This window comes from Oratosquilla oratoria, chromosome 14 (genome assembly GCF_046742065.1).
Source record: "Oratosquilla oratoria isolate Oo_2021 chromosome 14, ASM4674206v1, whole genome shotgun sequence".
Classification (NCBI taxonomy): Eukaryota; Metazoa; Arthropoda; class Malacostraca; order Stomatopoda; family Squillidae; genus Oratosquilla; species Oratosquilla oratoria.
In genome coordinates this window covers 27,155,464-27,181,203 of record NC_134790.1, presented here as the reverse complement: position 1 = coordinate 27,181,203, position 25,740 = coordinate 27,155,464, and the positions used below count along the sequence as shown (strand labels likewise).

At 38.9% G+C, this 25,740-nt stretch overlaps 1 protein-coding gene across 5 annotated transcripts in view; it reads left to right on the top strand.

The window, feature by feature from the left end:
* Tbc1d15-17 (TBC1 domain family member 15/17) overlaps positions 1–25,740 on the top strand; it is an 82,398-nt gene that overhangs the window by 21,341 nt on the left and 35,317 nt on the right. For 2 of the 5 annotated variants that reach the window (XM_076197898.1, XM_076197897.1), the window contains 8 exons: positions 1,569–1,667; positions 2,509–2,660; positions 4,057–4,255; positions 6,839–7,056; positions 7,417–7,604; positions 10,230–10,356; positions 10,747–10,983; positions 17,822–24,773. In XM_076197898.1, the coding sequence (XP_076054013.1) occupies positions 1,569–1,667; positions 2,509–2,660; positions 4,057–4,255; positions 6,839–7,056; positions 7,417–7,604; positions 10,230–10,356; positions 10,747–10,983; positions 17,822–18,022 (1,421 nt within the window). In that variant the 3' untranslated portion in view covers positions 18,023–24,773. Of the gene's footprint in view, positions 1–1,568; positions 1,668–2,508; positions 2,661–4,056; positions 4,256–6,838; positions 7,057–7,416; positions 7,605–10,229; positions 10,357–10,746; positions 15,880–15,947; positions 16,981–17,821; positions 24,774–25,740 lie in introns of those variants that run through there. The other 3 variants (XR_012967134.1, XM_076197901.1, XM_076197900.1) reach the window with 3 other exon arrangements.

The following is a 25,740-nucleotide window of genomic DNA, read 5'->3' as shown; positions in this document are numbered from 1 at the left end:
TTTTTTTAACATTCAGCTGGTTATGCTTCTGTGATGTAGTAAGATGGGCCAGTGGGGTTGAGGGTTCCTGCATTCATGTAAGAACAGTTCCGGACCACAGTCAAGGTTGGGGTCCAAGCAGGTACCAGCCCCTCAAACCATGAGGAAAAAAAAAGCGGTGGGGGGGTCTCGGCATAGAACCGTGTGCCTATCATTTTCATATGAAATGTTATGGGGAGGATTTTGCTTTCTAAGTGCAGGTTTTGTTGTGATAGCTTTGGTGCATCTTGTTATTATTCTCAAACCTTTATTTTATGTAGTGTGTAAAATCTTCATTTTTGCTTTGCTGTAAAAATTAGAATACTTATTTTTAACCCATTTTGTCAGTTGCACTAAGTAACTCCCACAATGCAGTACCAGGAATGAAAACATGAGAAGAACATGTGTACAGTGTGGACAGGCCTGCTTTTGTGGCACCACAATATACATGTGTACTTCTGGGGCACAAAGGGGTTAACAGTGAAATACAGTTACCTGGGGGTTGCACAAATTGGTAATGTTGGGAGTGAGAGGAAAGGGTAATGATAATTTTTGTTTCAAGTTTCATTACAGCTGGTAGTGGTCAGTCATTAACCCCTCCTATAGATCTCTGGAAAAAAGTTGAACTGTTTTCTGTGATGAATTAGTTTGGGACTTTTTCTCTGTCTCAGTGGTTTATATTATCATGAGGGAGTCGTTTGCCAATTATCTGCTTTTTATATGAAAATGTAGAAGAAATAGTAAAAATTTGGTCTAGTCTGAAGACGGAGTGTCAGCCCTTTGGGGCTGCACTCTATGGAAAAAAGTTGAACTGTTGTCTGTGATGAATTAGTTTGAGACTTTTTCTGTCTCACTTGTTTATATTATCTGAAGACGGAGTGTCAGCCCTTTGGGGCTGCACTCTCTGAAAAAAGTTGAACTGTTGTCTGTGATGAATTAGTTTGGGACTTTTTCTGTCTCACTGGTTTATATTATCACGAGGAGGGAGTCATTTGCCAATTATCTGCTTTTTATATGAAAATGTAGAAGAAATAGTTAAAATTTGGTCTAGTCTGAAGACTGAGTGTCAGCCCTTTGGGGCTGCACTTCCAGATAGAGATGAGGGTGTTAGCAATTTTTGAAAAGAGGGAGAGGAATCTCTTTGACAACTTTTGTGCAGAATCGTCACTTTAAAGTACTCGTTGTTTGTCTGAGTAAATGGTAGGCCAATGTTTTGAAAAGGTGGGTGGATAGGCTTGGTGGGCCATGAGAATATGTGTTCAGGATGTCAAGTGAAGATATACATGAGAAAAATGCACAGGAGATGAACTAATGGGTGAAAGGGACATAAACAGCTGGTAAAGACTTTTCTGTCAATTGTTTAGTCACTTTGTTTAGTAGGTATTGGTGGATCAGATGAAAAAAACGAGTAACTTGAAAAATTTACCTTATTTTAGAATGAAAACTTTCAGGTACTGTATTTTTATAAATAAAAAGGCACTAGATATATAAAATATTGCCTTTACTTGAACCTATGTATAATCTCATATTTTGAATGTTTGCTTTTGTAGTATATGCTGGGGTAGAAGGCTACATACATGAAGATCAGGGTGAAGAAGATGTTGCAGAGTTTCTTAATAGTCTCAATGGCCTTGAGGACTTGGAACCAGGTAAGGAGAGTTGTACTTGTATCTGTGTTGTTTGTGCATTTAAAGTGGAAATTTGATGAGGTGCAATCTTGATGTGGTTCAAGTGGGAAGGAGAGAAAGGATTGTGGGAAAGTGAAAAGGATTGGGATATTCCTTTTGTCTTTCTAACCACGTAACTTATTTTGGGTAATAGTTGATTGGATGAGAAAAAACAACTCCTCAATGGAAAAAAATATGTATAAATAGATTGGAAAAATAGTAAAAAAAAAAAAATTTTTTTTTGTCAGTCACTTGCCCAAATGCTAAAAAAAAAAGTTATGAAAATAATGATGATGATAATTATGATAATACCCTAACCAATTATAATAAAACTATCAATAGATTTACTTTTACTTTATACTGTCATGATTGATTTAATATAATGCCATGAGCTCCCCCTCTCAGAGAGAGCATAGTGCCTCCTTCCAGAGGACTTATTGAAGCAGAGACCTTAATGTAATCTGCCCTTCCTGTGTACTTGCTCCACCAGGTAGTTTCAGTCTGCCTCCACTCTAACCTCATACCCAAGTAGTGATGCTCTAAACTGGTCAATTATTGAGCACCCCAGATGCCATCATATTTTGAAAAATGAATTTTAGTTCATAACATAATCATACAAGTCATTTTTATAATCCTTTCTTCTCCTCTCCCTTGTCTTCCCTTCCTAATTCCTTATCTTTCCATCCCCACCACCTCATCCTACCTCCTTGTCTTCTTTTCCTCTTCCACATCCTCCTTCCTTCTTATGTCTCCTCTTTTTATGATCTTACACTTTATATAGTTGAAGTTGGATATGTACTAGACAGTTTCTTATTCTCTGCAGGTTATGAGGTTTTAACCAGAAAAGGTCAGTTAGGGGAACGGCCGCATGTAGATCGGCTAGATCCACTCAACCATGATGAGTACCAACAATTTGTAGATGTTGATGGACGGGTGATGGAAGTCAATAATCTACAACAAAGAATATTTCGAGGGGTATGTTTATAACTTGTGGCATGTTTTGTATGGGGTCAATGTATTTGTTGATCTGGCCCTTCTCCTTACAAGCGGAAAATGTTTGCTGGAATTTATGTATGTAAATAATTTTTATTTATTTATTCTAGTTATTTATTTATCAATTTATTTTATTTATTTATTTTTGTTGTTGTTGTTGTTGTAAAGAAATTGGGGTTGAACATTACTATGATTACTAGTGTAGGACCCATAGATAGTTTTATATGTTGTTCCCCAAAGATAGAGATTAGAGGGAATCATCTGCTCCTTGCCCATCTTTAAAACCTGCCAATACCCTCATTTTCATCATGGTGCAACATTGGGTCTCCAGACTAGGCTCAAGGTACCTATAAGTGTTATTTATACTTCCTCCATATTTTCACATTTGGAGAGCTGTAAGAGGGCCCAAGGACTATTGTCATCTAATGTGAGGTTGCAAGTTTCCAGTCATTGAAACTTAAGGCAGCTGTTGTTGTTTATTAATATTATATATGTATATGTGTGTGTGTGTGTATATATATATATATATATAATTTTTTTTTTTTTTTTTCCCACATCAGGGGATGGACAGGATGCTAGTTAAGTGAATCAACCTTGCTAGGGATGTACTGTCATGTTGCATTTGCTTCTGACCCAGGGCAGTGGGCAGGAGACAGGGATGACCTTTCATCCACTAGGAGCTAAGATGAGAGGGAATGAAGGGTGGTGGATGGGAATGGGTGTGTGCCTTTCGGCTTGGCTACCTCCCTTATAAGGGGAAAAAAGCCCTTGGTATATAGACATTATCACTGCCACTATTACCACAATTTTTATTATTATTACTGTTTTTACTGTTATTACTGCTGTTACTACAGACGCTTCTCAACTTACGTTTTAGTTATGTTCCGAACGGCCGAACGTAAGTTGAAAATGAACATAAGTTGTTACTGTACTATACATCCGTAAATTCTATTACCGTATCTTATAAAACACCCCTAAACCATTAATTATACACATAACATTGTAAAATAATAACATTAATTTCAAATAAATTAAATTCAAGCATCATAAATTGAGATGGTGGAGGAGGAGGAGGCAAGGCACGTTCAGTCTGTCGTTTGTGCCATGTAAACAATGGACGCAGCGTCATGTGTAAGTATCGTTTGAACTACGGAGAGTGCGCTAAACTAAAAAATTCACTCATTTTTTTTTACAATTTTTTTTTAGTCAGTTCAAACGTAAAATCGAAAAAACGTAAACCGAATGAACGTAAGTAGAGGAGCGTCTGTACTATTACTACTGCTTCTTGGGTATTGACTGCATGGTGATTTGCAGTCTGTACTTCAGGGACTATGTTGAATCTTGTTCTTTTCTAACACTCAGTTATTGTCTGTGTCAGGGTATCCATCCATCATTAAGAAGAGAACTGTGGTGCTTACTCTTGGGCTACAGTGAATGGAATTCTACCTTCATACAACGACACAATAGACGAAAGGAAAAGGAGAATGTTTATTTCATTATGAAGCAACAGTGGAAGACCATATCAGCAGACCAGGAGTCCAGGTTTATGGCCTATAGAGATCGGAAGAGTCTCATAGGTATGTATTGGAAACTTTACTGGATAGATGTGGAACTTAGTATACACATGTGCAATCCATTACAAGCACGAAGTTCCACTTAATCTTTGACTTGGCTACCTCACTTGTAAGGGGGAAAAAGTTCTTGGTATATAGATACGAGACAGACTTCAGAACACTTCAGTGATACAATACACAGCACCAACCCAACCAAGACACACCAACATAAACAATATATACATATAGTTCTCACAGACAGGGCTATAGTTAGTCTGAAGCCTAACAGGATACAATACCCCTCTATTAGTACTCAAATTAGAATCCAAGCCAAACAGGATGAACATAGTATTTGCAGACTTGACTGCAGTCACCACACAGTACAAGACATGCCCACACAAGTTAGGCAATTTAGGTGTCATATGCCCATTTAATCATTGGTGCTTCATGTAAATTCATATACATCTTTGTAAACTGGATGGCACTGGTAGTACAACAGTCATGACCAACAATGAGAAACTTTGAGGGCCGTTTGTTTTCTTTGCAACTAATGTCATGACTCTCTTTCGTAAAATATCATTATGTAAGTCTATGGTATTCAATGAGGCAGTGGTGGATTCTTCACTTGTTTTGTAAGAGAAGGTTGCAGTGGTATTGGGCATAAGTATGGGCATGTAACAGAAGTAGGAAGAGTATTTAAAATTTGTGTCTAAAAAAGGGAGGTACAGTGAAGGTCTGGCTGATGAAGTTGTTTAATGTTTGTCTTAAAGAGAATAGAGTGCAAGGGTAATGGGCCAGGGATTGGAGGTGGTTATAGAAAATGGAGAAAAATGAGAGATAAGCCATTTGTTGACAACACTGCATTTATAGCAGAATCAGAGTAGGGATTAAGGAAGCTAATGACGGAGTATGTGAAGGTGTGTGAAAGAAGGAAATTGAAGATAAATGTGGATAAAAGTAAGGTGATGAGATGTACAAGGGGAGAGGATGGCAGAAAATTGGAAGTGAGTTAAGGGAGAGAGACTGGAGGAAGTGGATAGCTTTACATACTTGGGTGCAAATGTGGTAGGAAAGGGAGTAGTGGAGGTAGAATGTAGATTGAGAGGAGCAAGTAAGTGCCTTGGGAGATTAAAAAGTGTAATGAGAAATAGACATTTGGGAATGGGTGCTAAGTAACATTTCAAGATGTGCACATGTGGGCACGTACATGTTTTACAACTAGCGCACATAGAGAAAAAATGTGTGCACACAAGGTTTTCAAATGATGTTAAAATCTATTCAGTAAAGAAATTGCACCCAAACATCAACTTCTAAATTCTCTAGAAATATGGTAACTTGCCAACTGTCAAACCAGTAATTGTTTTGGTGGGGATAATATGTAATACAAACTTACAAATTGTGTGTATTTGCTTAAATGATCAGGTGGTGACTCACATGGGTGCACACCTACTTCTCAGAGAAGGCAAAGTTTTACACAAGCAAATTTCTGAAAATTAGAGGAAACGTTGATGCTAAGAGGAGATTGTATGAAGGGGTGGTTGTGCCAACAGCACTGTATGGAGCAGAAACATGGAACATAAGAGAGGAAGAGTTTAAATGTTTTTGAAATGAAATGCATGAGAAGTATGGTAGGGGTTACTAGGCTGGATAAACTGAGAAACAAGGAGGTGAGGAGGGGAGTGGGAGTGGAAAGGGAGTTGGGAGGTAAGGTTGATGATGGACACATGGAAAGAATAAGTGAAGAAAGATTAGTAAAAAAGGTGTGGAAGGCAGAAGTGGCAGGAGTGAACATGAGGGGGCAATCAAGGATGAGATGGATAGATGGATGGAGTAAAAGGGGCATTGGGAAAGATTGGAATGTCTGTTGAGAAAGGGAGGGAGAGGACAGTAGATAGGGGTTACTGGAGAGCTGGTGTGTGTGGATGATGATTTGATGCATGGAAGAGAGTGGGTGGGGGATGGTGGGTGAGGGAGTAGATGTGAATGATATTTTGATGTAGTCTGAGGGGATTTCTCCCTGTCTTCTCTTTTTCTGCATGAGGGAACAGAGAGGGGGGTTGCCAATTAAATGAAGTGCCCATGCTATGGATGTGCTGTCTTGCTGCATTGCATCTGACCCAGGGAAATGGGTGAGATATAGGGATGACCAGTCATCCAGGAGGAGCCATGAATAGAGGTAGGGAGGGGTGGTGAATGGGAGTGGCGTATGTGGGGATGAAATGAGTGGGAGTGGATTTATGCCTTTGACTTTGGCTGCCTCCCTTGTAAGAAAAAAAGAGAAGGAGAGAGCCCTAAAACCAGAAGAAGGCATGCATCTTATTGTATAAGGAAAAAAGGAATTGAGCTCATATGTAAGAGTTATGGATGTATTATCCCTTTGATCATTTTGTGCAAAGTATATGGTAGAATTACAACACAGACACATTTTATTTATTATCACAGATTATATCTTTGAAAGAATATGTAGATACAATAGTTGAATACTGTGGGTGTAAGCAAATAAGACTAAGGTTTTGGTTAAAAAAAATGTTAACCGGTAGTTTTGATAGAATTATCTCTTATGTTTAACTACTAAATTGGCTATAACCATATTTTCTCTTACTCTAGAAAAAGATGTGAACCGCACAGACAGAAATCACCCATTTTATGAGGGTGAGAAGAATCCCAATGTTGACCTACTACACGATGTCTTGATGACTTATGTGATGTACAACTTCGACCTAGGCTATGTTCAGGGAATGAGTGATCTTCTTGCTCCGATCCTATATGTTGCACAAAATGAAGCTGATGCTTTCTGGTGCTTCGCAGGGTTCATGGACAGAGTGGTAAGTTGATTAAGTGTCTTCAAAGAAGTACAATAGTTATATGATATATTGTGACATGTAACCTAGAAAATTTATTAAGGGTAGCATAAGCAGATGTTATAATTACTTCAGATAAACATAAGTAATATGTGATAGTGATATTTGATAAGATGAATAACATTTAAAAAATATAGAGGATTAACAAATTCGTAGATTAGAGATTAAAATTGTATGAAAGTAGGTTAGTGTTTAGTTTTGGTGTTTACCTCTCCCTCTCTCTCTTCTGTCTCTTTCTACCCCGGTGTTTTCATTAAAGTTCTTGTATGTTGCTGTAGTTTCCTTATATTGCTGAAGTATTACCATTGCTTTTTTTTTTTTCAGTACCGAAACTTTGACATTGACCAATCAGGAATGAAACAGCAACTGCTAGACCTTCATCAGCTCTTACGGGTTGTTGATCCAGAATTGATGTCATATCTGGAAGCTCGTGACTCTTCAAATCTCTACTTCTGCTTTAGGTGGCTTCTCGTGAGGTTTAAGCGGGAACTAAGCTACTCAAACACGTTAAGGTAATGTTATATTTAGTTATAATTAAGGGAATGAAGTGAAGTTAAAATGGAAGACCAAGAATGAGGTGGATGGATAGGGTGAAGGGAGCATTGGATGTTAAGCAGGGAAGAGAGACTGCAAAAGGTAGGAGTGAGTGGAGAGTGGTTGTTAATGGATGAAGAAATGATGTGGCCAGATGGGATGTTTTTGTCTGTTCAGTACATTTTTGTGTATAAAAAACCTGGATGACCCATCATCCATGAGGAGCTGAGATGAGAGGGAACAAGGGGTGGTGGATGGGAGTGGAATGGGTGGTTGCCTTTTGATTTGGTCACCTCCCTTGTAAGGGGGGAAAACCCATGGGATATAGAAAGATAAAAAACCAAGAAGAAGAACTTTGAGAGAGAGAGGATGTCTTCATCATCTGTAAATTTTTCAAGTGGAAAAGGGAGGTGGAGGGGTGCTCATATAATGGAACAGTGTGGGTAAACAAGCTCTGGCTGTCAGGCTCTTCTGTAGAGGTGCTGTGTCATGTTGCATTGCTTTTGACCTAAGTAGTGTGGTGTTGGACAGGAATGATTCTTTGTACATAAAATGTTAAGATAGAAGGGGAGATGACTGGGTTTTGGATGAATGTAGGGTAGGTGTATGCTTTGACTCAGCCACCCCTCTTTTAAAGGAAAAAGCCTTTTTGGGATATGTATATACACTCTGTGATGGGGGACAACAGTACTGGCATTTTATTTCCCATTTTTTCATAAAAGGCAATTAAGTGGAATGGAATGAAATGAGTAAGAACCCCCTTCATATGTTACTCCTTTGTAGAGCCAGGGCATAAGGCAACTCCTCTTGTAAAGGTCTTTGTATATATGAATGTGATTTTTATAGTATGTTTGAACATTTGTAAAGTTATGTGCAGTTAATAGTTCAGGGACTTAAGAGGCACCTCCACACCAGAGCTACACAGTATTCAACAGTGTCATACATACATACATATACCAAAGGCTTTTTCCCCCTTACATGGGGGGTAGCCAAAAAGAAAAAGGCATAGAAATCACTCCCACCCATTTCATTTCCCATATATTCCACTCCCCTCCACCCTCCTCCTCCCTCCTCCCTCCCTCCTATCTTGGCACCTTCTGGATGACGGGTCATCCCTGCATCCTGTCCACTGCCCTGGGTCAGAAGCAGTGTCGCAAGACACAGCACATCCACAGCAAGGCCGCTTCATAAATTCGGCGACCCCCCCTCTCCGTCCCCTCATGTAGGAAAGGAGAAGACGGGGAGAAATCCCTTCGGGCTGTGTCAAATTTTTTCTCATACATACTTCCTCACCCCCCATCCCCCACCCACTCCCCCTCATGCATCACAGCATCATCTATACACAACCCTTCTCCATTCATCCCTATCTTCTGTCCTCTCTTGTCCTTCCACTACAGACATTCCTCTCTTTTGTAATACCCCTTTCACCCCATCCATCCATCTCCTCCTAGGACGCCCCCTCATATTCACTCCTTCCACCTCCGCCTTCCAAACTTCTTTTACTAATCTTTCTTCACTCATTCTTTCCATGTGTCCAAACCATCTTAATACTCTTTCATCAACCCTATCTCCCAGCTCCCTTTCCACCCCTGTTCTCCTCCTCACCTCCTCATTTCTCACTCTATCCAGCCTAGTAACCCCTATCATACTTCTCAGACATTTCATCTCAAACACATTCAAACTCCTCTCTTCCTCTCTCATGTTCCATGTTTCTACCCCGTACATTGCTGTTGGCACAATCACTCCTTCATATAACCTCCTCTTAGCATCCATTCCCAGATGTCTATATCTCATTACACTTTTTAATCCACCAAGGCATTTACTCGCTTCTCTCAATCTACATTCTACCTCCACCCCCACTCCTCCCTTTCCTGTCACATTCGCACCCAAGTATCTGAAACTATCCACTTCCACCAGTTTCTCACCCTTAATGCTTACTTCCAGCCTAATTTCTAATTTCATTCTTAAGCTCTTCACTCCGGGGCACATCGCACGTCTGGCAGCATTAGCTGTCCAACGTGCGATGTTGCGTCATAATAATCACATTATAAAAAATAAAGTCGGTGTTCAATCGTTCGTTCTCTTTCACCCGTGTATTTTGATAACCATAGAAAATTGATGAAGCCAGTGTAGAGAGAATGGAAATTATGTTGGTACGACTACAATAAATATAATCAAGAAGGCGACGTCGGCATCATCGAGTACCCACTTGCTCCTCGTGCCGCCTATGTAGGCATCACCGTACGGAAGTGGTTAAAGGAATGCTAAGACGAGGGAAATGGATGGTGGGTGGAGGGTGTATGCCTTGGTTGACTACCTCCCTTATAAGGGTGAAGAAGTCGATTGGTATATAGATAGATAGATTAAAGGACTGTTTACCTGCTCTCCATTTTTACTATCTCTCCTTTCTCCTGTACCTCTTCAATGATACATCTGATGGGGATCTGCAGGTGGTGGCCCTGCAAGACTGGCATTGGAAAGAATCATCTTACTGCTATCAACAATCTTACATCTGGAAATGCTGCCCCAGTTCATTGACTTGGTGGCCAGGTTTACATGTAGCTTTCATTTCCCAGTATCAGAAATTTCTTTTCTCTTAACAGGTTGTGGGAAGTGCTATGGACGGGTAAGCCCTGCAATAACTTCCATCTGCTTATTGCCGTGGCTTTGCTTGACACAGAGAAGACAACCATTATGGAGAACACATTCGGATTTACAGAAATTCTTAAGGTTTGAGTTGCATCTGTTGTTAATGAGTTGTTTCTGTTACCTGCAGTCCAAAAATAGCAAGTGGAAATTTTCAAAAATAAACTGTTCATAACCGTTATTAATGATTATGCACCATTCTGCATAGTCCAGTTATTACCATTGTAATAGAATAAATTGGGCCCAATGGGCATTTGGATGGTGCAGAGATTTGAAAAAAGCAAAATCCTATTTCATACTCATTAAAACCCATTTGACATCTCACCCACTTTAGCCTTCTGAAGTTATGTTTACTGGTTTACATTGTTTTGGTGTTATGATATATATGTAAATTTGTTTACAAACTCAATTGGCATATTTCATGTGTATTTTTTATTTACTGGTGTATGTTTAATTTTTAATTTCCATTAACAGCACATCAATGATATTTCACATCGTATCGACTTAGAAAGTACACTTTGCAAAGCAGAAGGAATATATAAGCAAATTGCTAACTCCAACAACGTTCCAAATTCTGTGAGGTCCATTGTGGGCCTTCCACCCCTCGATCCTGTGCCACCAGTAGCAACATCCAGTAATACACTGACATCACCGGGTGTTGCTGTTAGAACTAGTTCCCCAAGACCTAGCGGAAGCAATGGCCAGCATCAGGTGAAAACCAAAAGACATTGAATTGGTGGTGCTGATTTACTGATTTGCTTTTTTACTTGAGTGTTTGCTTGGCTCTGTGTTAGTAGCATGGTACAGCATTTCATAAACAACATAATCTGCATAATACAATATAGTTTAGGATTGCCAATGGGAACTTCGGAGCTTCCGAAAGATCTGTTAGGAAGGATAAACATTTGCAGGATAGCAGTGATTTTAGGATGTAGGATTTGGAAGAGAAGGTGTAGATTTACACAAAAAGACAAAATCCACAGCTTCTACTTTTATAATGGTTACTCCTACATTTAGCAGCTATGAGATATTTCCCATCTTTGAAATTGAAGTATTTTTAATGAGTATGAATAAAGAACTCATAACTTTTCCAGTTATTCACTGATATTTAGGCCAGATTTTTCTCAGTTGAGAAGGTAATTCACAATTATTTGGTTCAGTGAAGAGAAAGAAACATATTACATGTCTTTTGTCCTTGGCAATCCAAAGATGTATATTTTTGCAGTTACCTTTGTACTTGCCATATATATTGACTGGCCAGAGTAACCTTCAATTTCTAGGGACACATTATGGCTTTGAACTTTTGAAAATATTAAAGGTTGGAAATCTGTGCTCAGTAACTGAAACCAGTGATTTTTATATAAAAAAAAATTAGAATTTATTATTAAATATGTAAGTAACTCAAGTGGAAATGCAGGCTAGAAAGCTAGAAGTTTATATGTAAGATGAGAAAGATTACAGGTATGGAAGCACCAAAGATGTAGCCCTGTTTAAAAGGAAAAAATGCATGTGTTTTGCTTATGGTAATACAATAATTTGTAAATACAGAATAGTGAGCAAAATATTAAAATGGTGCTTAGTGTAGTAAAACCTTACCTCACTATCTTTTATGGCTGTGGACATAAATAAACTTAATCACATTAACTTTTGTACAGCATTTTTCATTGCACATTTTATGCATGTTTGCACATTTTTACTTGTTTTCTTTTCTTCTTTATCCTTTTGTTTTTGCTTGACCCCTACGCTGCGACATCCCTCACCAAAGGACTGTCCATGCAAATGAAATTTTTCTTACAAAATATATATATTTTTTTCGTTAAAAAATTTCATGCCATATTATAGAGCACAAGCACTTTGGAAGATCATAACAATACTTGTGGTTGTCAAATAAACCTTTTAGCTTGCCTTATGCCCAGCATGATATGCCTCTGCTATCAGTGTATTGCAGAAGAGCATTGAGAAAGGAAATATGTAGCTGTCATTCATCCCCCAAACCCCAGCTGTTCTAGCCACCCACTACATGTATTGTGCATGACTTGATGTTCAAGTGTACAAACTAGTGATAGAAAAAAATTGTGATGGCCTACTTGTGGGCTGAAAATATCACACCTTGCTTAGTTCAACCCAGTTCCACAATATTCTCAGGACATTATGACATTGTTGAAATGTTTACAGGTAAGTACAAAGGCTAAACATTCTTTTGCAAGCAGTTAAGATTTAGATGAAAATTTTGTTGTGGGACTAAAGTGTGAAAAGCTTCACTAAGGACTTTTGACAGGCTGGGAGCACTGCAGCATAAGAGTTGAGTTAAAAGGAAATAATTGAAGGATAATTTGGTACCTTTGAATTTGAAAGCCTTTCTATCAAGAAAACTTAAAGAGCATAGAAATATATTTCAAGTAGTTTTGAAGCTGTGATATGCAATATATGTGAAAGCTCTCGTACAATGTGTTCTTTTCCAAAGTTGCCAAATTGTTTTTCACGACCAATATATATATGCACGAGTACACTTTATACTTTTTCATTGTTGTAGTATTTGTATGCTCAATCTGGTGTACAGTGACAAAGAAAAAAATTGAAACATAGTCCAATCTAAATTACTATCCTCCCCAGTGAGATAGCTTTACATTTTCACGGACAATATTACCTAGACCTGAAATAGACTCCTCTAACCTTCTTTTAAGAGATGAAGGACCTTTTGTATATTTGCATTTAGCTAACTGTAATATAAATGGTTGGGGCTCTGCTCATGGGATCCATTTCTTTTATCTCAACTTTGCCTTCAATTTATTTTGTTGGCCACAAATTGATGTAAATATGTGAAGTTGTGTTTCCTAACATCTTTAAATTAGTCTGTCCTGTGTTAATTTTTTGCTGTGACTTCAGGCAATGGCAATTCAATGTTTAAATTTTTTTTTCTCGTCTTCTCCATTTATGCTTGAGGGAATGAAGGGGAGGGGGGTGTTGCTGATTTAATGAAGTGGCCTTGCTGTGGATGTGCTGTGTCTTGCGACGCTACTTCTGACCCAGGGTAGTGGCCGAGATACAGGGATGACCTGTCATTCAGGAGGAGCCAAGATAAGAGGGAGGGGAGGGGATGGATGGGAGTGGAGTGTGTGGGAGTGGTTTTTATGCCTTTGTTATGGCTACCTCCCTTGTAAGAGGGGAAAAAGCCTTTGGTATATGAATGTTATTTTATTTATTTTATTTTATTTGTGATAGCATGAGGTGGATGGGGGGTGAGGTAGTATGTGTGAGCAAAATTTGACGCAGCCCGAAGGGATTTCTCCCCGTCCTCTCATTTTATGCAATGGGAGGACGGAGAGGGGGGGTCGCCGATTTAATGAAGCGGCCTTGCTGTGAATGTGCTGTGTCTTGCGACACTGCTTCTGACCCAGGGCAGTGGACAAGGTGCAGGGATGACCCGTCATCCAGGAGGTGCTAAGATAAGAGGGAGGGTGGAGGGGTGTGGAGTGTATTCAGGGATGGAATGGGTGGGAATGATTTTATGCCTTTTTCTTTTTGGCTGCCCCCCTTGTAAGGGGGAAAAACCTTGGTATATGTATGTATGTATTTTTTTTTTTTTTTTTTTTTTTTTGTGTGTGTATATTTATCCATTTCTGTTCTTTGATCTCTAATATTTTGTTTTCTATAGCCTTCTCATTATTTCTCCTCACCCTGTCCTCATACCTTTATTTCTTCCTTCTTTTAACATTTCATAATCTCTTTTTACGTTATCAGGCTTATTTTTTGGGTATTCTCATGAATTATTCATATCCCATAACTAAGATAAGAGGGAGGGTGGAGGGGAGTGGAGTGTATTTAGGGATGGAATGGGTGGGAATGATTTTATGCCTTTTTCTTTTTGGCTACCTCCCTTGTAAGGGGGAAAAAGCCTTGGTGTATGTATGTATGTATGTATGAATGCATATCTGGCATTCTAAGTATTCTATTTGTGCCCCTTGAGCAAGTGCATTTGGTCTTCTTTGTCCTCGTATGTTCCACTGTTGTCATCAGTAAATTATTCTTAGAGGATATTCTTCAGCTTGGTTGGTCTATACATCTACAAGAATCAATATCCTATTCCTACTCGGTGCCAAGACCAATTTTCCTATGACCATCTACAGTTATCAATTTCACAATTTCACCTACCTTCTGAATTTTAGTTTTCTTTTTCATTTTGCATAGTTATTTACCAATTTTACACAAAACTGCTTTCTAGTTCTTTACTAAATCACTTTAAATTTTGCACTAAATGACTTTCCAAATTCCACTTTTAACAAGACCCTATGTTTCCCACCCCAATCCTTCAACTACTTTAGGTAATATTGGTGTTTGATTTTGTTGACTCTTTTAGAGCAGTTGGAGTGGGCCATCCTTTCCCCATAATGATGAAGAAATACTTGTTTGTATTTACTTAATTGGAGTGTACAGGAATGGAGCAATACTGATGGGGCCCAGCCTCTTACTTTCCAAATTTCATATTTAACTTCAAGTATTTACCTAATTTTTGGATTTCTCCCCATCTTCTCCTTTTCTGCATGGGGGGACGGAGAGGGAGGGTCGCCGAATTTATGAAGCAGCCAAGCTGTGGATGTGCTGTCTTGCAACACTGCTTCTGTCCCAGGGCAGTGGACAGGATGCAGGGATGACCCATCATCCAGGAGGTGCCAAGATAAGAGGGAGGGTGGAGGGAAATGGAATGGGTGGGAGTGGTTTCTATGCCTTTTTCTTTTTGGCTACCCCTTGTGTAGGGGGAAAAAGCCTTTGGTATATGTATGTATTTACCTAATTGTAGTATAAAGGAAAGGTGCAATGCTCATTGGGTCCTGTCTCCTATTCTCTAATTTTCTAACATATCTAGACTCAAATTCATGTATGGTTTCAACTTAATCTATATCGTTAATTTCCAATTATATTTAGATTTGAACTCATGCATTGTTTGAGCTTGGGCAATATCACCTTCCAAGCTATTCCACATATTTATATGCATGCATGTATGTGTAGGGGGTTGCATGTGTGTCTGTGTGTGTGTATGTATGCGAGGTGGGGTGTGGGGTGCATGTGTTTGGCGTGTGTGCGTTTGTGTATGTATGTATGTATCATTACCTTATATAGTGGAAAGGAACATTTAGGGCAAGATGTACGCAAATTATGGGACAAACTACACAGTATCTCCATCATGAAAGGCATGGAAATCCTTAATAGAGAAGACTTATGAAAGTGGGATAAGAGAAAAACAAGAGGACATGAAAAGAAACTCTAAAAGGATAGTTATAGAAGAGATCTGAAAAAAGTAGTTTTCCACACAGATGTCTGGAACAAATTGGACGAAACAATAGTGTGTGCAAAAACCATACAAAAATTTAAGAACAAACTAGATGCTGGGAGATACAAAGACAGGTCACTACAAATTGAATAATTGGGATTTATCTAGCATCGCAACATCAATGGTCATTGACGCCGAGGGGTCACTATGAGCATAGCTCCCCTTCCCATATAATACAACTAAGTAAAATACTTATAGTATACCTCTCTCGAAAATCCTCAGCTTCTGAGACTCAGAGCACATCAATGATGTTCCACTCTGGTACCACTTGAATAGAGGTTGTACAATCTGCCACTCGACTCAGAGCACATCAATGATGTTCCACTCTGGTACCACTTGAATAGAGGTTGTACAATCTGCCACTCCAGCATAATCCCCCTCCAAGCACTCCCACTTCAGCAGCCTCACCAAGTTTAGCCATGAGTACAGTATGAGTATCCATCACACAGCCTGTTCCTCCAATCCTTCCAACCCCACCACACGGCCAACTCCAACGCTCTCTTAGCTCACTGCATTTTTCTCATGTGAAACCTTTTGCTCTTTCCCTGGTCCATCTGACTGACCACAATCCTCCACTTTTATTGCTCAATGAAGAGAACCATCCCCTAACCTAAAACTACAGTAACACATTGTATAGGAAACGTAGTTTTATGCTCTCCACCTCAGAAGCACTACCAAATTATCCACATCTCAAACACCCTCCAAACCAGTTGGAACTTGTGCAAGACTGGGGTATTGTAGGATGGGACACAGTCTCATGTGTGGTGGTTGCATCTGAGGCAGAGTCTGTGGCTAGGTATCTGCATTAATTCTGTGTCTCACTGCATTGCCTTTAACCTGAGCAGTGTAGCATAGGATAGGGGTGACTCTTCATTCATGAGGTGGGAGGGGTGTTGAATGGGTTTTAATCTGTATAGTTGGTGTGTGGTTTGACTTGGTCACCCCTTGTAAGAAGAAAAGTGGCTTGAGTGTGTACATTTCTGTCCCTGGTGAGGGCCTAAACAGTCATGCCAGTGTGGTTCTTGCATGTTGTCGGAGAAATTTCTTGGTTAGGTTGATGTCTGGGAGAATCGGATGAATTATGAAGTATGGAGGGTTGATCTAACATTTGTTTTGTGGTCTGAGTGTGTGTGGATGTGTTGTGATATACTGGTAGTAGGTTATTGTAGAAGTTTGAAACAGGTTAGTAAGCTTTGATATTTTAATGATACATTTCATCATTATTATTGTGTTGGGATGATGGTAAATATTTTGATAAACTAACCTCAGTACTGCAGGTAACCCAATGACTATTTTACCCTGTTTCTGTCTACAGAAATTATATATATAGTAAACCCTCTATGTAATGGATCTCGATATACTGCATATTAGATATAACGGACAAAAAAATCTGACTGGACAAACCCTCACTATAATGGATTTTCATCTGTTTAGCGAGGGATCCTCGGTTATAACGGATCTTCAGATATAATGACAGACCCTGGTCCCCCATATTGTCCATTATATCAAGGGTTTACTGTATTTTCTAATCCTACTAATTTCTAATACCAGACAAACTTTTGGGATATAATGGATCTGCCTGGTATTTCTGTTGGATATAATGGGTCTTCAGTTATATCGGATCTTTGGATATAACGACAGATCCGTCCTCATATTGTCCTTTATATTGAGGGTTTACTGTAGTCCATCCTATTTCTCCAGACCGCTCCTACGCTTTTTTTTTTTTTTTTCCTCGTACCACTGTTTCTCTTTCCCCTTTTGAATACCTTCTTTATTCATCTTCCCTGGTCCATTCTTTAAATTTTGGATTAAAACTTAAGAAATGCTGAAGTTCAATGCTGTATGCAAATATCCTTTATGTATTAGTGTAAATGTGCAGGTATATAATTTTCAAACTTTATTCTAACAGTTACTCATTAATTTTTAGTCATATTTTTGTTGCTTGTGCATGCTTATTATATGGTTGTCCTGTATGAAGATTCAGCTGTGTTAGAAGTATTGGGTTGTATGTTCTTTTCTTTGCTTATGCTTGTTGCATTTTTCATTTTGTTGTATTTATATGGAGAACAGATGATAAGTGATTTTGAGTTAAAGTTTACTACATTATGAAACACTACTAAGATAAGTGATTATGAAATACTGTACATTGCTGAAGTTTAATGAGAGAGTAATTTTAATTCCTTTGCTTGGAATGACCTCTTCCATGGTGTTCCCCCGAAGACTGAGGAACCAGCATCCATAGTAACAGTGGACCCTGTTGGCTATGGAGGGGCTCTGCTTGGTGTGATGGGAAGCATGATTGGTTCTGCAGTGCGCCACTTAGGTGGTGAAGAAAATGGGGAATCTGTCTTGGATGAAGTTTTGCATGATCATGTCACAGAAAGGAAGTTTGAGAATGCTCTCAGCCACCAATTTGTGTGAACAAATAGTTGACAATGTGCAGGAAGGATCCTATTTCATGGTATCTGTGATTTTGATAGAAGTGCTAGGGGAAGACTGAAAGACAGGAAGAATTAGTGTTGGAATATATCTTCTTGTGTATGCTTTTGAAATTTAATGCCAAAAGTATCAGAACTAGAAATATGACATGAGGCTCAGTTGTATAGGAGTAGGGATCATTTGTGTACAGCGTAATTGTGGAACTTGAAGATGCCAGTGTTTCATTACTGGTCTTTGTTTAATTTCAAAGAAAAACCAGAATTTCAGTGATGAACGGGTATGTATTTACAACCATTGACTGGTGTTTGTACTTCATTTTACATGAACATACAGATATATATATATATATATATAATTATTTTTGTTAGCATTGTGTAGTTTTCATATGTGTTTCTTGTATTCAGGTGTTTGCAGTATATACTTGCACCTTGTAATTATTGTTATACAAAGAAAAACATGGAATGTAAAGTATGGTTTTCCATTTTAGAAATTCTGAATTTTGAAATAAACATTTCTGAGGCTTCTTTTTGTACTTTGTAAAGATTTCATTCTTTTTCTAACTTTATGAACTTCCACCAAAAGTTAAGGAAGGTAAAGGGTTGTCTTATATTGTTATCTTTTATGCTCGTTACTTTGTGACTTTATAATAAGAAACGAAAGGGAAATTAAATGGAGAATATAAGGAAATTCAGATACACTGGGTGTTAGAAGTAAGATAGTGTTTTATTCCTTTTTGTTTTGCATTGTGATCCATCTTCATTTATTTAGAATTCATCTCTTAGATAAGGTAATATATTCTGTAGATTTGGTTTTATATAATTATGTAGCTCATTGGGGAAACAACTAGAAAAGGAGGCCTACTAGTGGAGATTTGTTTAACCCTATGGTCCACACTTCACCTGAACAGATATTTTTAGACAAAATACGTAAATTATAAATTTAGTGTAAAAAGGGGAGAAGCAAAATTTTTTTGTCAGTGTATATGAGAAGTGGTATGGGATTTGTCTACAAATGGCATTTGAAAGTCCCATCCTGGTGCTGTAATGTAGTTCTACCAGGTGAGTCATCATAAAAGGATGATTAGATTTTACCTGAGGGAATAGTGCACTGCTTTGTGCAGAATCAGTCCAATTTCTGTTCATAAATTGTTCACCCTTAGTCATGATAGTGTACTTTAGAGATTTTGGTGTGGTTGATGCCAGACAACTTCATTTAGCATAGTGGTAGACCTTAGACCAAAGGGAATCTTGATCCCATGGAGAATCCTTTCAGTCTTGACTCAACCCTTTAGCTGAACAGAATATCTAGCATCAATCAAAACAAAATTTCTAATGTGTGTCAGTATATTGATAAATCCAAGAACATCATTGACTTTGGTAGGGCTGGCTCAGACCTATGTAGAGCCCATAGCAAGACTAGTTGGGCCCCCTCCCATCCCCACCCCATTTACCTTGCGCTTACCTTTGCCTATGAAAGCCCTTAATATACATAAGATCCAATTGTATGCAATATTTATAAAAGGTGTACAGTTTTTGCTGGCATCATAACTGTACATCCAATTCCACATATTTTTTATTTATTTTTTTGTTATTGTTGTCATGTGTATTTTAGATTTTTCATAATAGAATTATGCTAGCTGAAGATGTGTAGTTTATTAGAAATATTTTAGGCATTCATCAGCTTGGAGAAATTGTGAGGTCATATAGTGAAGTGAGTAGAGAATGTATGGAATATGGTAACCTGTTGAAAGCAGTCAATCTTTTTACATGAATTGTAGAGCATGCGAGTTAAAATTGGTGAGAATAAATGGTGATGTGATTTAACATCATGAACTCCTCCCATCGGAAGGCTAGGATGGTGCCCCTTACAGAGCACTTTGTAGTGTGGAATTTAATGAACATGCCCTTGGTTCAACTTTGACGGTGGCAGGATTTGAACCGCCATCCCCTTGGCTTGTGCTGCAATGTTACTCTGATTATTTAATGTGCATATAGATGGAGTGGCAGGGAAGTAAATGTAAGTGTGCTAAGCTGGGATTCAGAACTAGGAAGAATAAAAGGATATGAAAAGTGAATCAATTGTCATTTGCACAGGATTGATTCTTAGGAAAAATTAAGAATTTAGTAAAATGTAAGAAAAGAATGCTGGTAAAAGTAGTCATGAAATATTCAAGGAAAGTCAATGGTTGCAGGTTAAATCTGAGTGAATAGCGAGATACTGGAGGAGATAGACTTTCAAGCACCTGGGGCCACATGTAGCATTGAATGGAGGGGTGGGTTTAAAGGTTGAACTACAAAATATAAGAAAGTAAATAGCTGTGTGGACTGAAAAGTGTAGTAAATAATAAGTACTGTATTTGGAAATGAATACTAAGAGGAGGTTTCACAAGTCCACAATACTGTACACAGTGGAGACTTGATATATAAGAGGGGCTGAAAGGAGCTGACAGCATAATTGAGAGAAGATATTTGAGAAGTATGATAAGTGTTTCAAGAATGGACCGTGAGAAATGTGGAAGTGAGGCATGACTGGTGTTGGAAGAAAGTTTCCAGATAGACCATATTGCCGAGATAGTTTAAACATGGGAAAGAATGAATGAGTAATGAAGAGTGTGGAAAGCTGGAATGTGTGGAGTAAGCTTGAGGATGACCTAGAATGAGGTGGATAGGTGGATTGGATGGAAAGAGCTTCGGATACCAGTAGAACAGGAAAGTGGAAGTGATAATAACGTGTGGAGGAAAATTGTGAAGGGATGCATATGTATGGCAATATATTTATTTTTATTCACTTGTACTGCACCCCTAAAGATCTTTAGCACCTTGAACACTTGCCTACATTTCTTTAGAGGGCCAGCCCTGAACCATAAAAGACAGGAACCAGACAGCATGGATAGACTATAAGATTAAGAGAAAAGAAATAATGCCATTTGCATAGAAATATAGCTATTAAGTCAGTTTAAAAGAAATATGGAAACATTCCCTCAGATGAAATCTTTAGATGCATATGTTGGCTCAAGTAAGGACTTAAATAATCTAAGTTATATAACATATGTAAATAGGGTGGAGGGACCAATGATGGGCACCAGTTTATGGTAGTCATGTAAGACAGACATTGGAAATAACCATCTCATTGCCACTTATCTTCAAATCCGATCAATACCTTTGCTTCCATTTGGAAGTACAACCCCATGGGACCAGCACTTAGTGTCTGGATAGGACCCAAGGTATCTGTAAAATTTTAATATATTTTCTCCACCTTTTTTACACAATTGCTGGCATTTGGAGACTGCTACCCTCCTCCTCCCCATCATATTAACCAGTGAGCTAGAAAGTTGCCCACACCAATGCAAAGTGTTGCCAAAAAATTCCAGCAATTTGACCATTGCAGGAAAATTATTTACTGTACCTCTTGATTTTCACTGCCACATATGAAGAAGTCTACTTGAGGATGTATGCAGTAGTCCTAGCATTTTTTCCACAATTCTACATATCCCTGGAAGTCTTCCATCATGACAGTCGTGAGTACCTCCCAAGATTATTTCTGGGTTTCCTTAAGTGTGTCAAAGTGATGCCCTTTCAATTGGAATTTCAACTTGGGGAACATGAAAAGTTGCAGGGAAACAAATTTTGGTGAAAAGGGTAAGGAATAGATACAGGTACTGTGTTTTTGGAAGTCGGAAACTGACAGACAACAAATGATATATTGGTGATTTACCACTGTCTTGGATCACATGTTGGACATGTGATTCACAGCTATTACCCTCCTAGATGAGAACTCAGAGCTTGTATATGGCCCAATCTATTGGTAATGTTGTGACCTTACACATACACACAAACTCCTTGCCCACCAGAGTTAGAGTGCCTGGTCCCATAGTAGAGATGCTGAAAGTTTAAGCCCTGGGTGAGAATTGAACCCAGGTTCAATTAGTGCTCAAGTGCAGTACCACCACATCTTTTAAAGTCATGCATAGTCAAGAACATTGTTGTGCTGAAGAATGCAGTCATTTCTCCTCCCACTTTTCTGGACAGTTGCCATGGATGCTCTCTCAACCACATCAAAAGTAAAACTCCATTGACTGTTGTGGGGGAGGAATTCCATATGGATGTTTATTGACATGTACTTCACTGGTGTAAAATTTGCATTCATTTTTCTTTTCTTCCTCAGTGAAATGAGACTTCCACTATAATGACTTCTGCTTTGTTTCAAATTCAGTCATAAATCAGTGGTTCATCACCAGATGTAATCTTAAAAATGAAGTTGTGGTCATCTATGAGGTTCCAGCAAATTGCAACATCATGTACCCCCTGATGAACTCTTAGCAGTTATTAAAATAAGAGCAGGTAAGACATCTGGGTAAGATGGGTGTCATGAGGAGTGTCTGAAGAAGGGAGGTACAGTGATGGTGGACTGGCTAGTGAGGTTGTTTAGTGTGTGTCTAAGGGAGGGTAGAATGCTGGAGGAGGGCCTGTGTAGTTCCGCTTTGCAAAGGAAAAGGTGATAAATGTGAGAGTAGTAGTTTCAGAGGGATTAGTGTGTTGAATGTAGTTGGGAAGGCTTATGGGAGGGTTTTGATTAAGAGGATGAGGAAAGGAACAGACGGAGTAATTGGTGAGGAACAGTGGGTTAGGAAAAGTAGGAGTTGTATGTATCAGATTTTTGTGGTAAGACAGACATGTGAGAAAGCTTTAGCAAAGGGTAAGGATATTTTTTGGGCCTTTATGGATTTGAAACAGGCTTATAACGGTGGACAGGAAGGCACTGTGGAAGGTTCTGCAGATATATAAATGCAAGGGTAGTTGCCAAGGGATTGTAGATGGTTAAAGAAAATGGAGAAATGTGGGAGGTAAGCCAGTTGTTTGCCGACAACACTGCTTGTGGCAGGATCAGAGGGGAAATTAAGGGAGTTAATGATGGAGTTTGGGAAGGTTGTGAGATGAGAAAGTTGAAGGTAAATGTGGGTAAGATGATGAGGGAAAGGATAGTAGCAATTTGGAAGCGAGTCTTAAAGGAGAGAGGCTGGAGGAAGTGGATAGTTTTATATACTTGGGGCACATGTGGTAGGAAAGGGAGGAGTGGAGGTGAGGGTAGATTGTAGAATGAGAGAAGCAAGTGCCTTGGGGGATTAAAAAGTGTAATGAGAAATAGACATTTGGGAATGGATGCTAAGAGGAGATTGTATGAAGGGGTGATTGTGCCAACAGCATTGTATGGGGGCAGAGACAAGGAACATAAGAGAGGAAGAGTTTAAATGTGTTGAGAAGTATGGTAGGGATTAAGGTTGGATAGAGTGAAAAACAAGGAGTTTAGGAGAGCAGGGGTGGAATAGGAGATGTGAGATAGGGTTGATGAAAGTATTGGGATAGTTTGGACACAAGGAAAGATTAGTAAAAGAAGTGTGGACGACAGAGGTGGATGAAGTGAATGTGAGGGTGCAACAGAGGATGAGATGGATGGAGTGAAAGGGGTGTTGAGCAAGAGGGGGATATCTGGTGAGGAAGGAAGGGAGAAAGCAGAAGATAGGGGTGAGTGGAGAATGGCTGTGTATAGATGATACTGTAATGAATGGAAGTGAGTGGGTGGAGGATGGGGTGGGTTAGGGAGTGGTTATATGTGAAGGATATTTTGATGCAGCCCAAAGGGATTTCTCCCTGTCTTCAATGTTTCTGCATGTTTTTTATTTTATTTTATTTTTTATTAAATGAAGTGGCTTTGCTGTGGGTGTGCTGTGTCTTGCTGCATTTCTTCTGACCCAGGGCGATGGACAAGGTGTAGGAATGACCTGTCATCTGTGAGGAGCCAAGATGAGAGGGAGGGAGGGGTTGTTGATGGGAATGGAATTATGCCTTTTGACTTTGGCTACCTCCCTGGTAAGGGGGAAAGAGCCCTTAGTACATGTATGTCTTACATTCAGCAAGTCTGACAAAAGATTGAACCCTCCCATATAACATTCCAATGATATCACATCACAAATACTCCATTTATAATCTACAAAGATATATGTACTTTCTTATTATTTTCTGGTGTTGTGCTTGTCAACAGCCATCTAGAATGCTCATCATCTTCAATAAATGTTCATCCTTCTTGAAATGCTTGTGGCAAAAAAAAAATCTGCTTTGGCTTGTGGCATTGTCATTAAAATCGTCCTGAAATAGATGGTGGACTGTAGATCATGAAGCAACATTTGATGGAGTTTTTTCACTGAGATCTGCCATTGTAAAATTGCTGAACCACCAGAACAAGGCACTAAAGAATTTAGTATAATTTGTCAACACATCCATTCACCCACTGGCACGCTAATTAGGATGTGGCTTGTTTCAACTTACAGCAGAAACCCATGATACATCCAGTTTACTCCCACTGTTCAGATTATTGGAAATTTTAGGTAGCACCTTGTACTTGTATCAAAAACCTCCATCATTTCTTCTCAGAGATCTATAGGAGAGTCCAAGGATTGTTATATGCTACTGTGGGGCTGTGGGTTTCCAGTCAGTGAAACATGAGGCAAGTTATTATTTATTATTATAATTTATTATTTGATATTATTATCATGATATAGGGTGGGTTTTTGTGATAATGTATATATTTGTTCTTTTCTGGACACAAGAAATGGCCATTATTGTAATTGTGGTCTTGCTTGTAATTTTATATATCAGGTATGCTGCATATAGAATTAGTAGCGTATCATAGATGGACACATCATACTGTAAAAAATTATTAATAAAGTTTGTCTATATTTTTATGTATTCATTTTCCTTTCAAATTACTGGAGTCGCTGAGCAAACTTTGTATTTTACTAACTAAAAGATCTCAGAACAAAACTACATTTGAGTGCTTACTCAGACTCTTATAATGGATGGTGATAAATTGGTTTTAAGAAATTTCAGGGGTTTCTTTGACCTGTCTGGGATATTGGCTGCATGTTATTGTGACAAAGTAGCATGCAGTTGATACTTTAGGGTCAACATGGGGTGCCCCTATGGACCAGAGCCACACATCATTTTGTCTGTGATAGAGGAAAACTCTCTTCATAGAGAAATCATGACACTTTTATACTACGACTGTCCCCAACTCCTTGTTACTGTCCTGTACCATTTCTCTGAATATTCATTTCCTTTTTTTTGCTTACCCTGTGATGGGGGAAGAGAAGGCTACCACCAAGTCTTTCCACTCTAGTCGTAAACGGCGACAAGAAATGGGACAGGGGATGGTATTAGGAGTCTTGCTACCTGTAGCCCCAAAAGGGGACATTCCTAAAACAACGTAAAGGCATGAGAGGGTCTGGGAGTTTTCCAACCAGTACCCTAAGGTTTGGGTCTTTTAATGTGCGTGGATGTGGTACAGATGAGAGTAAAAGGGAAGAGATAGGCAGCATGTTTTTGAGAAGAAAGATGGATGTGCTGGCTTTGAGTGAAACTGAAATGAAAGGGAAGGGCGAGTGTGAGTTTGGGAGGTACTCAGGAGTGAAGAGTAGACGAGGGAGAGAAGGGGTGGCTATACTAGTAAGTGAAGAGATAAGTAAGTATGTGGTGGAGTGGAAGGAGGTTTCATCAAGGTTGATGTGGATCAAAGTGAAGCTGGGAAGGGAGATGTGGGTTTTTGTAAGTGCGTATGGGCCTGGTAGTGAGAAGAGCGTAGAGGAAAGGGAGGCTTTATGGGTAGATATAAGTGAGTGCATAGAGGGATTAGGAAGAAATGTCAAT